Source organism: Muscardinus avellanarius (genome assembly GCF_963383645.1).
Source record: "Muscardinus avellanarius genome assembly, chromosome: 4".
Taxonomy (NCBI): Eukaryota; Metazoa; Chordata; class Mammalia; order Rodentia; family Gliridae; genus Muscardinus; species Muscardinus avellanarius.
Window position 1 is genome coordinate 154,836,653 of NC_137789.1, and position 15,331 is coordinate 154,851,983.

A 15,331-nucleotide genomic window follows, 5' to 3' on the forward strand; every position below is an offset into this window, starting at 1 on the left:
TAAATAGAGAGTGAGCGATCAGTTTGGTTATTGTAAATAGCTACTACTACCTAATGGTACCTAATAATAGCAAATAATTATATAATATATTCCATTGGTCCAATTCTGTTTAAACTCGTTATTACACATATTATATCAATTATTCACCAGGCGTGGTGGTTCACGCTTGTAATCCCAGCACTTGGGGGGCTGAGACAGGAGGATCGCACAGGTTCGAAGCCAGCCTCAGCTACTTAGTGAGGCTCTCAGCAACCTAGTGAGACCCTGTTTCCAAATAAAATATAAAAAAGGTCTGGGAGTATAGCCCGGAGGTAGAAAGCACCTGGGTTCCATCCCCTGTACCACACATACACACCAAAAAAAGTCACTTGATTCTCACAAACCTTAAAAATAGGACTCCTTCCCCACAATTTACTGATGAGGAGATGATGCCCAGGGAAGTTACATTCCTTGCCCAGTAAGTAGCAGAGGTGAGCTCTGTCTGGTCTGGGCAGCTGCCCTGTCACCGGGACCCCCAACACTTTGCATACTGAGTACAATCAGTGGAACCGAATTCCTGGTCATTGCTCTGTGTCCCACGAGCAGTTGCATATAAATGGATACATTTCATTTTAATCCTCGCTTATTATCATAAGTAGATGAATTATTTAGCCAGTCCGGGGGATTGTTTAAAAAGTCAGTTTATATAAGCAGAGGGAAACAACAGCGACCCAGGCTCCCAGGCTCCAGGGTCAAAATTGAGTTCTACTTCTTAACTGAGCTGGGTTTTCCTTCCCTGAAGACTCATCATTAGGAAATGTGAAAGCTGATTTCTGTAGTGGTCGTTTCTGGGCTGTGCAGAATTCAGAAGCAAAACGTAGACACTGTCAAACCCTTAGCAGATGGTACAGGATCCCTCTCCAAACGTCCCTTGAGTGGAAGAGGAATAGGTAAGGCTGCGCGGCGGCACTGGAGAGCCATTATTTTCACTGAATGGGACGGTAACCGACCGAGTTAAGAAGCAACTCTGTCAACCAGCTCACAAAGGAAGAGGCAGGAGGCCGTCACGAGATGCATTTGAAAAGAACAGTCTGCCATTTAAGAGTGAGATTAAATGAAGGAAAATTCTGCTTGTAATTGGCAGTTTCTTCTTAATGAAGTGGACCGATTTAGCACAGAAACGCATTACTTCAGTTCTAACGTGTGCCAGTCCCTTGCAGAGAGAAGCTCAGAACACAAGCCTTGCCTGCCTGGCCTCTGCCGTATGAACCATCCCACCCACTTCTTTCCATTATTCCTCTGTCCTCCTCCAGGAAAAAAAAAAATGGACTTACTGTTCATATCCTTTTCTGGAAACTTAAAAGTGATTTGGCTTGGCTTCGAGCTCCAACATTTTCAAAACCTCTACCTTTGATCAATTATAGAAATAAAAGCTAAGTATGAATCTAAAACTAGAAATAATTTTCTTCCTCCAAGTCGATTTGTAGGAGGAAGAGAACAATCTGGACCAATCCAACTGGCATCCATCAGCCCAAGGAATCTCCTACTTGCAGAAGTGCGAGGTCACTGGAGCGGGCTAAAGGCCCCGAGCCAGTTAGACTAATGGGAACTTGGACTCAGAGTGTTTGTTTCTTCAAGAGTGACCTAAACACACAGTATTTATCATCCTTTTTGGCTTGGATGGAAACCCAACTGCTTCAGACAGGCCATGAGTCACAGGGGTTTAGAAGGAGAGATTTCTATTGTTACATAGTTTTATAAATGTTTAAGAAGCAATGAGCCAGCTGCTGCTGTCAGTAACCCCCAGAGAAAAATATGCACATAAGCACACATTTCCTCTGCGAGCAACTCTCCTCCGGGCTTTGAGGCGGGCACAGTGTCCTTAGCATCAGGTGGGGTGACAGCTGACTTCTAGAGTGGCCTCAGCATCCCCTCTGCTGCCTGGTACTCACACCCTGTAATCTCCTCCAGGTGAGTGCAGCTACACCTGGTGACTTGTTCTAACCAATAAGATGTGGCAGTGGTGATGGATGTCAGTGTCACACCAGTGTTTAGGGTACAAAGGATCCCGATTTCCAGTTTGCTAGCTGACCCCCCGCCCCGTGCTACTTGGATAACACCAGCAGCTGAGTTGGAAAGGCCCAGTGCCACGGGACTGAGGGCAGCCTCCAACCAACAGCCCGCAAAGAACGGAGGCCTTCGTCCTCACAACCCCTGAGGAGCTAAATTCCACCCACAGCCATGTGAGCATGGAGGCCAGTCTTCCCCAGGCGAGCCTTCGGGTGAGACTGCAGTCCCCGCTGACGTCTAGATTGTAGCCTTATGAGAGGCTCAAGTGGAGAACCCAGTAAAGAGGACCCCAGGTTGACCCCAGACACTGTGAAGTAAGTGGGTGTCATCTGGGGAACCTTGGGGTACAGCAGCAGACCACGGAGGACTGGCCGGGCATCCTCATGCTTGCCGCTGCCAGGCGTCCTGCCCTCTCCGCGGCACATCACAAGGGTGACAACAGTCACTGGCCGCTTCCCTGCTCCAGTGAGGCAGGCGCTGGGCCGCCATCCAGTCCTTAGCACTCAGCATGAGGTAGGGCTCATAAGCGTGCCAGCTGATGAACTAGTTTTGTTAAGCTCAGGACCAGGAAGGCGTGAAATCTCTACCTTCGGTTACTAGTATTGTGTTTTGTGTTTGCTTTTTAAGGGCAGAAGAAAATATGGCGGCTCTCAGGAGAAGCCAGTGTGAGTGCAAGATGGCCGACTTGCGGCCAGGACTGGGAGGTGAGCCAAGCAGGCCCTGCTGCTGGCCAAGCACCTGAGCCTGAACAGAAGGGCTGGCCTCTCTGCCCAGAGGCTCACTTTTACAGAGCTCTGCCCTCAGAGGTGAAGGAGGGATGTCAGGAAGGGAGGACACATCAGAGAACCTGGTCCTATCCTCCAGCAAGAGGGTGTGTGGCCTTGGCCTCTGTTCTCATGAACCCTGCTCAGGACACTTCTCCCTGTTGGCTCACTTGTTCACAGCACACCTTCACCATCCTTTAAAACTCAGCCTGGTGTCAGCGCCCCCAGCTAGGTCGCCCTTCGTGCTCCATTCCCTTCCCTTCAGTTCTTGCGGGTTCTACAGGACCACTAGGAGCCCTGGCCACGCCTGTCTCCAAGACAAGCACAGGAACTCCCGTTTTCCCCAGGCCAGAACAGGACCGGCACACAGAAGCCAGTCCACACAGCGCAGCCTGTGTGCCAGGGAGCTCCCAAGCCCTGAGGATGGGCACGGCCTGACCGACCTCAGAACAGGAAGCCAAGAAGTGACAGAAGACACGTGTCCAGCAGGGGCTGTCCCACCCCCGAGCCAGGCGCTGGGGCTGCAGAGCAGCCAGGAAAACACCTTGGCCGGTCACACAGTCGCGTCCACACATGGCAGCCACTGTTTGTGTCACTGTTTCCGGCTTGGGGGACAGCCCACCTCCTGAGGAGAGAAGCTGGATTCCTGCCTCCAGAACAAGATAAGTAGCAGGTACGACACAGCTGACCTGGACCTGGGATGGACGTGCTCCCCAGGCTGGGAGAGAGTAGAGAGCAGAGGGGAGCAGCGGCCGGCACTGTCCAGGGCCCAAGAGGGCTCCGCGTGCCCGGGCTGCTGAGGGAGGGATAACCTCAGTCTCCTCCGACCAGCTGTACTTGGAGGAGCCAGGTCCACTCAGATCGCTGTGAAAGGGATGCAGGGGTCAACCCAGCCAGTGTGGACTCTGAAGTAAGTCCTTAGTGGCAGGGATGCTGAACAGAAGAAGAGGCGAGCCTGTCTCTTCACACATGCATGCACACACAGGCACACTATACTTATCTGCGTAGAAAAGAGGTCTGGAAGAGAAAACCAAAATATAAATAGTAGTGATCTGGGTGGGAGACTATTGGTGTTTTTGAGAACAGTTTTCCTTTATAGTTTTCTAACACTTCCACAGAAAACATGACTATTGTTGGGAAGAGGCTGGCACACCATCCCAGAGAGAAATCAGGTGTGCGTGTCGCCTGGGCCTCTGCCAAGTGGTCACACCGGGGATACACCAGGCACCGCTGTCTCGTGGCCCTGTGTCTGAAGCCCAGGTGTTGGCAGGGAGGGGGCTGCTTCTGGGCTCAGAGGAAGGCTGCTCCACACTGTCTCTGGCTTCTGCCTTGGCTGGCAATCTGTGTTCCTGGATTTGTGGCCAGTCGCTCAGCCTCTTCACATGGCACGCCCACGGTGTCTCAGGGTGGGACAGGGTCTGCCTTAACCCGATATGACCTCACTGGAGCTTAAGTACATCTGCAAAGGCCCCATTTCCAAATCAGTTCGCAGTCATGAAGAGCAGGGCTGAGGACTCCATCACATCTTGTCGAGGATGGAGGCGGGCGGGGGGGAGGGGGGTTTGCATAATTCAACGCATAACAAAATGTAGTTGGCTCAAAGAAAAACAAGACACAAGGGCTGTGGCCCCTGTCTTTAAATATCTGGCAGGATCGAAGGAGAAGAAGTGGAGCCAAAATGTGGGTGCTCCCCCAAACCAGACTTGGACTTAAAATAGGAAAAACTGAGTTCTCCTGGCCCAGACTGACCACCTTGTGTGGGCCACGCCTGTCTCAGAGGACACTGGGCAGACTGGAGGTGCCTCTGATGCCTGATGTGGCATCTGGGGGGAATGTGAGCCGAAGGATCAGGTGCTGGCAGCCCTGAGATTCTGGGACCCCTGCAAGCATCATCGATGACTGAGACGCTGCCCACACCAGCCAGGTGCCCTGGTACCAGCTTTGCCTCTTCCCGCCTGGGTCACCCCTGGCCTTAAAAACCAAAGTTGCTCTCTCCATCATTTCTCTCCCTTTGGGTCTCATGGAAAGCTGGAGAGTACACATTTGGGGGGACAAGGGAAAAGGCCTGGGCCAACTTTAGAAACATAGGGTTCTGGAAGTGAGGCTACATGGACAACCCCACATCCCTGATTCTAAGGGTGTGTACCCCAAGCCCTGACAGCACCCGAAAACCATCCCATGTCCCCAGGTCACACCCACCAGAGGCCAAGACCCACAGGCCAGGCTAAAACAACAATCTACACTTTGTTTAAAGGCAGGGAGAATTACCCAGGCATAACATTTACACAAGAAATAACAGCGACATTGCAAGCTAAGTTTGTTTATTTATTTTTTTTTTTAGAGAGGCTAAGTCTTGTTTGTGATGAGACAGAAACACAGCTCTCCAAAGTGTTTTTTCCTTTCACCCCAGATGCACAGCACAGGCGCACTCACCTCTCCACGGGGTCCCTGAGCATGACGATCAGCTTGGCGTCGGGCTGAAGGGCGTGGATGAAGTCCTGCGTCAGGAACGGCGGCTCCCCGTCCACGCTGCTGTTGTAGAAGAAGGTCCAGGCATTGTTATCCCACATCGTGGAGGCGCTGGCCTCCCCTGGAAACAGAAGGCCCCTCGCATGAGCAGCTGCTGGGACACCGGCCGGGGCTCCCGCTGAGAGCTGCAGGCCCAGCCCGGCTCCCATGCCTTCCTCTTAAATCACCGTGACCAGCGAGCTGATGGGCCATGGCTGGCAGATGGGGCTCCGAGCAGAAGAGGCCCGGCGCCCACCCCAGGGCCTCCATCGGCAGAGCCAGGCGCCCAACCCCCAGCTCCTTCTCTAGGCTAAACAAAAATATAGCCTTTACAAAAGCATCCAGGCCCTAATGCCACACTATTTAACTCTGCCGGCAGCTCGGGGCTCTGTGGTATTTCTACTGAGAATGAACTAGATGGTTTCCTTTAAAATGGGTCAGCGAAAGAAGGAGCATGGGGACCCGGCCCTCAGTAGGGAACTGAATGCAACTGGCATGTGTCCTCCTGATGGTTAGTCACAGGACGCACCCCAGGACCAAGTAAGAGAAGGAGGATCCTGCTAAAAGCCCAGGGGCCTCAGCCTCAGGCTCCGCCTCCTGTGGCCATCTGTCTGCTGCCCGCACCTCTCCCCTGCTGTGCACACAGCTGGCCCTCGCTCACTCCACAGGCCCCAGCCTGTTTTATCACGGTCCACCTGACTGATGGATGAAAACCCTGACCACACCTTCAAGGGCAGAGGTAAGGCCAAGATGGGCGTTTCCACGACAGACTCCCTCACATAACTGAGCCAATACCTTGATTGGATTTTTGTTTGTTTTTAGTGTTGTCTTCAGAAAGAAAAGCAGATGGCTCAATCAATCAACTACACTAGATTTCCTGCCGCTGTGCATAGGACTGGAGGTCACGTCTCAAAGTCGCTCACTCAGGGAAGAGCTGAGCCCAGATGCTAAGCCTCTCTGGTCAGTGATGAGCGCATCGGCATCAGGCAGGAAGTCAGCAGGGCCCACTTCCCGTGTCGTCACGCCGGGTGAACCTTTCTGTCCCGGCCTTTTATCCTCTCTCGCTTTAAGAGAGAATACGCTGGGATACAGAAAAGTCAGGTCATTCAGAAGCCCTTTGAAAATCCTACTAGCAATGAAGAAGGAAACATAAAAGACAAACAAAGCATTTAGATCTAAACCAGCACAGACTCTGCCAGCTCTCAGAGGCATCTATCTATCCAGCTGTCTCTCTGTCCATCATCACCAGAAACCCTCACTCGGTGTCTACTCTGTGCCCTACATTGTGTGTGGCCCGGGACAGGAGAGGGAGCAAGACCGCGTGGATCCTCTGCTCTTGGCCCTGACAACCGAGGAGGAAACCAGATAATAATGAGAGCCATCAGATGCCTCACATGCTTCCAGCACGCTCCAGGCCCCGGCCCCATGACACCTAGCTGCCTGGGCCCTGTGTGCCTCTGGCTGCTGGAGACCACTGAGGAAGGCCCCTCAGACCCACGGGCCAAGCTGATGAGACCCGCCGTCTCCACCAAGGACCTAACCAGGTGGAAGAGCTAAGGCTGGCAGAAACCCAGACCTGATCTGGTCCAGGACTCCCACGTTACAGATGTACAGACTGAGTTCAGGACAAAGCCTGGCTTGTCGTGTGGCACAGAGCCGCCCTGGTCAGCAATGCGCGCATGGCACATCAGCTACTCCTCTGCCTCTCCACCTACCGATCACACCCCACGGGCCGCACGGGATGCACCAAGCCCCGCCTGAAGTAAATATCAGTGTGGTATTTTTATTTCATCGCCTTTTTTAAACCTAGCAGTAACTAAAATTAGGAGACCGAACGAAGGCTTTCCTTTTTCATTTATTATCTAAGTTTGTTTTCTGGTCCTAGGAGGAATATTTTTAGCTCTTTCACAGAACCTGAGATCTCCCAGAAGCATATGGTATGGGAGGCCTAAAGAAATATTAATTAGACTTACTGTCCCTGATTTTGCCAAAATAAATAAAATAACTAATGGCTGATTCATACTACAAGTGGATGTTGGGTACAATCAAACGCACTGGCACCCAGTGGCTTGACTTCTGGGTTAAAAAATGGTTTCGATAGCCGGGCATGGTGGCGCACGCTTGTAATCCCTGTGCTTGGGAGGCGGAGAAAAGAGGATCGCGCAGGTTCGAAGCCAGCCTTGCTGGTTTAAGAGACCCTGTTTCCAAAAAAATATATAAAGTAGGTCTGGGAGTGTAGCCCGGAGGTAGAAGGGTTCCATCCCCAGTACCATTAAAAAAAAAATTGTTGTTGCCGGGCGTGGTGGCGCACGCTTGTAATCCCCACGCTTGGGAAGCAGAGACAGGAGGATCGCGCAGGTTCAAAGCTAGCCGCGCGCGCTGGCTTAGGAGACCCTGTTTCCAAATAAAAAAATAAAAATAGGTCTGGGAGTGTAGCCCGGAGATAGAAGGGCTTCCAGGAACCCCAGTACCACCAAAAAAAAAAAAAAATTGTTTTGATCCTTCAAGGTTTAGACACACACGCCTGTCCCCTCGGACAGGAGGCGGGGGAACGAGTCCTTGTTCAGGAGGTCGACTAGAATTCATCTGCTGGCTAAGAGAGTCATTTGATCTGAGGAATCAAAATACAATGGATATAGGAAAATAAAAAGCAGATCGCTGCCTCAGGTAGCCAATTTAAGCAAAATGTATGCTTAAATTTCTCTCTTTCAGAACCAATCAGTGGATAAGTGCCTTGCCCAAGCTGAATCCAATAACAAGAGTTATGTCGGATGAATAAGTCAAGAGATCGAACACACAGCGTGATGACTACAGTTAATAATATTGTATCACGTGCTGGAAATTTGCCAAGAAAGTAGATTTCAGGTCCTTTTACCAGAAAAAAATAAAAAGGTAAGTGAGGAAAGGAATATGTTAATTTGCTTGGCTGAAGTAATAATTTCTTACGGATATATAAATTAAAACATCATGAGTAGTCAGGCATGGTGGTGCACACCTGTAATCCCAGTACTTAGGAGACTAAGATAGATGGATGAGAGGTTCAAGACCAGCCTCAGCAGCTTAGTGAGACACTGAGCAACCTAGCAAGACCCCGTTCAAAGTAAAAAGGAGCCGGGCGTGGTGGCGTAGGCTTGTAATCCCAGCATTTGGGAGTCTGAGACTGGAGGATCACTGTTCGAGGACAGCCTCAGCTACTTAGTGAGGCCCTCTGCAACTTAGTGAGACCCAGTTTCAAAATAAAAGAATAAAAAATAGGGCAGAGGGTGTAGCTCGGAGGTCAAATGCCCCTGGGTTCCATCCCCAGACCCGTGGGGGAAAAAAAAAGTAAAAAGGGCTGGGGCTGTATCTTGGAGGTAGAATACCTCTGGGTTCAATCTCTAGTACCACACACACACACACACACACACAATAAATCACGTGTACCCCTAAATATAAAAATGCACTGCAAGTACCCCAGATGTTGTGGAGGGCTCTGTCTACTTCAAGGAACACTGTCTCCATCCTCCTCCAGCAGCAGTGACCCAGGCTACAAAAGTCCACGTATTAAATCAGAAACGAATCAGCTGCATTTAGAATCCCCCATCTCATCCATCATAGATTAGTTGATTATAAAGAGAGTCATGCATGTCTGCTTAATTTAAGTAAAAACAAAGATGTGGCAACTTTTTTAAAAAAAGCCACTTAGTTCCTCTTGACTGCGTGGAATTATGAATCTGACTAAACATTTCTGCTTTAGAGTGGGTAAGGTGAGGTGAACATTTCACACCGTGGGGGAGCGGAGGCCCCAGGCTCATCTCAGCACAGGCAAGGCTCTGCAGGTGAGGCGGGGCCCAGAGCAGGAGCCAGGACCCACAGAGCTCGCCCCCAGCCCCCGGGGGCCAGGCAGGAGCCTACCGATAATGATCTTATTCATCTCGCTCCGCTCTTCTGCAGAGCCAGCCTGCAGTCCTTGATGGATCTGGTGTGCAGCCAAGTCAAAGAGGTCCAGGTAATCTTCCACAGGGTAGCGGTCTCGCAGCCCATCCCTCAGGCGGACGATCCCTATGAGAACCAAGAAGCAAACGCTCCTGAGGACAAGTTGCCACTGCTAGGGTGGCGGCTTCCTGAAGAGCGGTCAGAGAGGGAGCAAAAGGTACGAGGGGCCCAGCCCAGGTAAGCTTCACGAGGGATCACTTGGGGGTGGGGTGAGGCCGGTGCAAGCTGCTGGTCCTCTTCCAGTGCATATGTGCTTCAAGGGGTGAAAGATGCCACTGCAGCTCGGCACAGGTTGCTTAAAGGCTGGCACAGGAGCTATAAATGTGTCCATGTAGAGGACCAGCATTGGGCTTGTTAAGGTGTGCATCAGGACCCTCAAGTGGCCAGGCAGCCATGATACCCAGGGTGCACACAGTGTGTCAGAGAGGAAAAGAGAAGAGTTGGCAGTCAGGCAGCAGGGGCAGCACCCTCTCAACTTCACAGCGCCTTCTTCATCTGGGCCCAATCAACATCGGCTGGGTGTTCTCCATTCTTTTTTTTTTTTTTTTTTTTGTGGTACTGGGGTTCCTGGAAGCCCTTCTATCTCCGGGCTACACTCCCAGACCTATTTTTACATTTTTATTTGGAAACAGGCTCTCCTAAGGCAGCGCGCGTGGCTGGCTTCGAACCTGCGTGATCCTCCTGTCTCTGCCTCCCAAGCGCGGGGATTACAAGCATGCGCCACCACGCCCGGCCTTGGGTGTTCTCCCTTCTGACCTATCTGGGCCAGCAGCAAGCCATCTATCCAAACAGAAAGCGGGAAAGACCATTTCCTGGATGCACAGATTCTGATATCAGCTGCATACAGCCAAAATGTGCTCCCTGCCTTAAAACTGGGTAAATTTTACTGGTAAACATTTAAAACACACTGCCTACACCGCAGCTACCAGTTACTGTGAATTGGAAAGCCAATGGTCAAAACAACCAGAAGTCCAAGGTGGCATTGAACACCAGCTTCCAAGGCACACCCCTACTCGTCTCCCCTGCCAGTGAGAAGCTGGTTTTCATCAAGGGAAAAGAGCGCACCGTGGAGGGAAGGGCACCCTACGGGGGAAGTGTGTTCAGACACGGCTGGCCAATGAGTGGGACCTGAAGCCTGGGCGGCCATGGCGGCCACTGCTAAACCACAAAAGAAACACACTTTCATTCCCTCCAGGATGAACATCAAAGATGAAGTCAAACATCTGTCAGGAAGCACAATTAGAGCTTCTCTAAGGAAAACTTTTGAGATTCTGTTCTGGGCAACCTGGGTCTGTCATGCAGAACACACCCTCGTGGTCCACCCAGACTTTGGCAGCCAACTGGCCATGGATCACCCCTGAGCTTCAGTGACCAAATGTCTGCTGGCAGAAAGGAAAAGGTTACAGAGAGGAAACAGTGACCGGAGGACTGCAGGGTTCCTGGGGCTGGGCCGGGGCAGAAACCAGCCCACGAGGAGGGACGGGTGTCCAGGGTGAACTCTGTGGCCAAGGGGTTCGGACAACAGGGCCTCCAGAGTTATCTCCACTGGGGTTAATGCCAAAACGTGCGAGGTGGGCAGAGCAAGTCAGAGAAGCCACAGCCCAAAGTAGCTGCTTCTCCTCCAGTGTGGGAGCCGAGGAACCAGCACCCAGCTGGGCATCAGCCACCTGCACCTGGCGGGGCTGCTTCTCGCTGGCCCAATCCCAAGCACACACCGCTCCCGGCTGGGCTCATGTGCCCAGGCTCCTTAGGATATGACCAACTGCTCGTTCTGCACCTGTCCCCTTGCCCTGAATGCAGCTGGCCCTGAATCAATGCTCAGTGGTGGCTGGGAATTGGGCTGCAGCCCTTGGTGGGTCTTTGCCTGGGAACTGATGCTGTGGATTGAGTGTGCCATCCACCCCAAGGTTCATGTGTGAAAGCTTGGTCTCTGGGGTGGTGATATTGAGAGGTGACGGAACCTTTAAGAGGTGAGGCCTAGGAGAAGGTGATTAGGTCAGGGGCACTGCTGGAAAGAGATTAGGGCTGGTTCTGGAGTGAGTTTCCCTGAGTAGGTTATTACAACGCAAGGCCACCCCATGCACTGGGCTCTTCTTCACCTACCCAGTTCCCTTTGGCTTCTCTGCCATGTTCATCACACAGCCAAGGGGGTCTTGGCAGAACATCAGCGCCATGCTGTTTAGAACCTTCGGCTCCCAGAATCATGAACCAAATAAAGTTCTTCCCTTTGTAAGCTACCCACCAAACTGACTAATACAAGTGTTTAATTTTGTTATAGCAACACAAAACTGACTAATACCGGGGATCTGTCTTCTTGCCTCTCTCAGACAGCCTTGTGCCCACCCCAGCCCCGACACTATAGTGCGCAGAAGAAAAGGAGAGGGCGAAGGGGAGATGCCACGCTCACCAAACCGCTTCCGGGTCCACCAGTGTGGCTCCTTGATGGCTGAGAACTTCACCTCGGGGTGCAGCCGGAGGCGGTCGTAGAGGTCGGTGGTCCCGCACTTGGGCTGCCCAATGATGTAAAAGTGCGGCAGGCAGCGCAGGCGGAAGTGCCTCCCGTGCGCGTGGGACAGGTGGCCCCAGAAGGCCTTGCGCAGCACGTCGAAGGTGGAGCGGAAGCGCTTGGAGTAGAGCACGTAGGAGTTGGTCAGGTAGGGGTCGGTGGTGTTCCTGCCGGAGAACTCCTCGTACCAACAGGGGCTCTTACTATTTGGGAGGAACTTTTTGGGGATTACTGAAAACATCTGCAATGAAAAAGGGAGAGATACCCCGAGGGGAAAAATAATTAGCGAAGCACGTTCTGGTCCCAGTACGATCATGTCTGATTACAGTCTTCGAATTTCAGCTATATTTGACAATGATTGAAAGATAAAATAGGACTAAACTTAGGAGACAGCCAATGACTGTGTTTTCTTCCCCTCCGAAATAAAAATTTTTAGAGAGATTTAAGATAAAAGTTTAGTAAAGAGCCATTCTACCATGACTTTTCTACACACACACACACACACACACACACACACACACACACACACACACAGCAGTCCAAAATAACTGGACTCCTTTTACTAGCTGACATTACTGATTAAGACACAATTTTTAAAAATCAAATCGAACCCAACTTTAAAATTCCAGATGGTGGTGATCTACAAAAGCAACCACTGCCCCATTCCAAGCAAGAGGTCCTGGAGTGCTATTATGGCTGTTATAGTGGGAAGAGGGGGCCCTTGAATGATTCTAGCTGAGCTACTGAGTCCAGAAAATCCCCTTCTTCGCGTTGTATATAACAGACGGTGTGCTCTTATCCGAGAAGCTGTCAAATCAACCTCACTAAAACTGAGAAGTTTTCCAGTCATTTTCCCTCTCTGGTCCCTAAGAAGGTGGTAGAAAAGGAAGGAACCATTTTTTAAAGTCAACCTTTGGAGATAAACAGGGCTACTCACGTGCAACTCCTGCCTCTTGAGATCCTGTAAGTCCGGGAGCTGTCTGGTGGTGAACTCAATCCTGGAAGTGATGCTGCTGATGACTAATTTAATGCCTGGGTAGTCCTTCACGTAGGAAACATTATTTACAGAGGGCTGGTGATGGTGCTCTTTCATGTCACTCGGGCTCTCGCCGTCCATCACGCTGGGGTTGCTAGGGAAGCCTCCGTAATGGAAAGGAGATGCTATCAGAAGCTCCTGGTGAGCCCCAGAGAGGACATACGAAGCCATCACCAAGGTCATTATGATCAGTCCAAACACGAGGCTGCATCGCTTTCCCTTCTTAAAGCGCAAAAACCCGCCCCAGTTCTCGTTCCCTTCCGTCCTCACTTCGAGGACAGCAAGCAAGTTCATCTGCTTACTGTCCACGCGGAACAGAATTTTGTTCTCTCCTTTGCATGCGGGGCACACCTGGTGACTGTGGTGGGGGCCTCCTTGGCAGCTGACCTGCTGTTTGCATGCGTCGTCGTCAGGTAACAGCTGTATGCAACAATTAATACAGTGCCTCATGGTAGTGCCCTGGGACTGCTGGCTTAGCGAGCCATGGGCGAGCCCGAGGAGGCTGTGCGTAGGAGTACTACTAGGAAACTCTAAGGGCGTCTAGTGATTACAGAAGATGGTCCAAAGGCACCAGCAACAGAAACAAACATAAAAACAAGCAGAAACCAATGCTCTGCGGAATGAGGAAGTACATTCTTTGGTTCAGCTTTGAACAACAAAAGGAAGTGAATCCCGAGTGTCATGTTCTGCACGAGCCACTGCACCACGAAGGTGGTCCCAGGACGGGAGCAATTCCGCCTGACCTTCAGGTTTTACCCATCACACGAAAACCAGCGGGAGCAGTGTCACTGTGGAAGGTGGAGGCCCGCCAGAAACCAGAAGACATCATGGCCTTCTCCTGGACACATGGACCTGCTCGCCATCCCTGGAGATGCTGTGTGGATCTCTATGTCGACATCCCTGTCCCTGTCGACAGTCTCCTCCTCACTGACAGCGACCTCTTAGCAATGTCCAATTACCTGAACATAAAGAAAATCAGTTTTATTCAATTATTTGGTAGTAGCAATCACCCAAGGATTGTGGTCCAGGGAGAAATACATATTTACTTCTCTTTCTCACTTCTCAGTTTCTGCCAAGCCTGCTTGGTTACAAGCAAGTGACAGAAGGTCACGGAGGATGGAGGAAGGGGTCTGGGTTCCTTCTGCTTAACTCCGGGGTTCAACTTCTGCCACGAAACGTATCCCCAAATGCCAACACCACATCAAGTCCCTCATTCTGTACACAATCCCGCTCATCCTCCAACACCTCTGCCTTCGTGCACCTAAGTTATGGCCCCTCCGGGTTCCAGGGTTCTGCAGTCATTCTCAGACTTCTACACAGCGGGTGCCTGATTTGAGGGATAAGCTGAAATATCAGTACTTCTAAGTCGGTGAAAAATCTGAAGAATAATAACAATGGCCGGGGTGGGAATAGGCAGGGGACATAGGTCTGTTGTATTTTCCCACCCTCTCAGAAGCATTGGGGATCTTTCAGCTAACACTAACCTTTACTATCAGTTCAGGAGGCAAAAGTTAATGAAAATTTAGAAACAATGAAATGATTCTCTCCTTCAGTAGAGTGTATCATATAAAAAAAAACATTTGGCTTTGAGTTATTAAGCAATTAAATCCAATGTACAGTATTCCCCCAAGCAACGTAACACTTCAGACCCTGAAATAACTTTTCCCTTTCATCATCCTGGGAAAGACATGATTCTTTAAAATCCATTAACGCAATCCCATGGTTGTACGATATATTGTTACCCAAATGACGCTTTGTAGATGTCTTAAAAGGAACGAGCAAAACAGAAAAAGACCAACTTGGTTTCTAGCCGTGGTAGACCTGGGCCTACTAGCTGTATGACTTTGAGCAAGCCATACACCCTGGCTGAGCCCTGGTGTCCTCGCCAATAAAGTCAGAGCAATAAAAGTGCCTCCCTTATAAGTTTGCAACAAGTACCAAGTGAGTTAGTAGGTGTGAAGAGTTTATATAATACCCGATACGTATGTAGCATCCCATAAACGGTTCATAGCATTGAAAATAACAGCGTCACCAATGACTAGAGCGATTATGATTTTTAATTGTCAAGGAATGCCAAGAACAATTGAAATGCAATTCCAGATGGGGGATCCTACACCAGGTTGTTTTGCCTTAGCAATTGACAATTAGCCACAGACAGTAGACTCACTTCCAACTATTCACACACCTCTCAAATAATCCTTACTTTCTCCAGAGAGGTAGCATTAACGAACCCTTCATCAGAGCCTTCATGTACTGGATGGAAGACTGAACAATCAGAACTCACCGGAAGAAAACTTCACTTCCTTTGGACCAAAAGGCCCACAGTTTCTTGAAATAGGTTGACCAAGAAATAGCTGAGCAGCGTTCCCCCAAACATCTTCCACCCACAAAGTGCTCTGCATGCATCAGTAAGTATCTGCGCTTACTTTATGTGGAGGAAAGGTGGATGGACAAAATTACACAGAATTCATGACAGCAGGACTTTTCGGGGCC

General features: G+C 50.6%; 1 protein-coding gene across 1 annotated transcript in view; it reads right to left on the reverse strand.

The window, feature by feature from the left end:
• The window catches only part of CHST15 (carbohydrate sulfotransferase 15), a gene marked incomplete at both ends in the record, with an annotated part of 28,761 nt that extends 15,473 nt beyond the window's left edge, over positions 1–13,288 (reverse strand). The window contains 4 exons of the mRNA XM_080694554.1: positions 5,247–5,403; positions 9,216–9,362; positions 11,704–12,043; positions 12,740–13,288. Coding sequence (XP_080550680.1) covers positions 5,247–5,403; positions 9,216–9,362; positions 11,704–12,043; positions 12,740–13,288 — 1,193 coding nt within the window. The remainder of the gene's footprint in view (positions 1–5,246; positions 5,404–9,215; positions 9,363–11,703; positions 12,044–12,739) is intronic.
• Between the last annotated feature and the right edge of the window lie 2,043 nt (positions 13,289–15,331).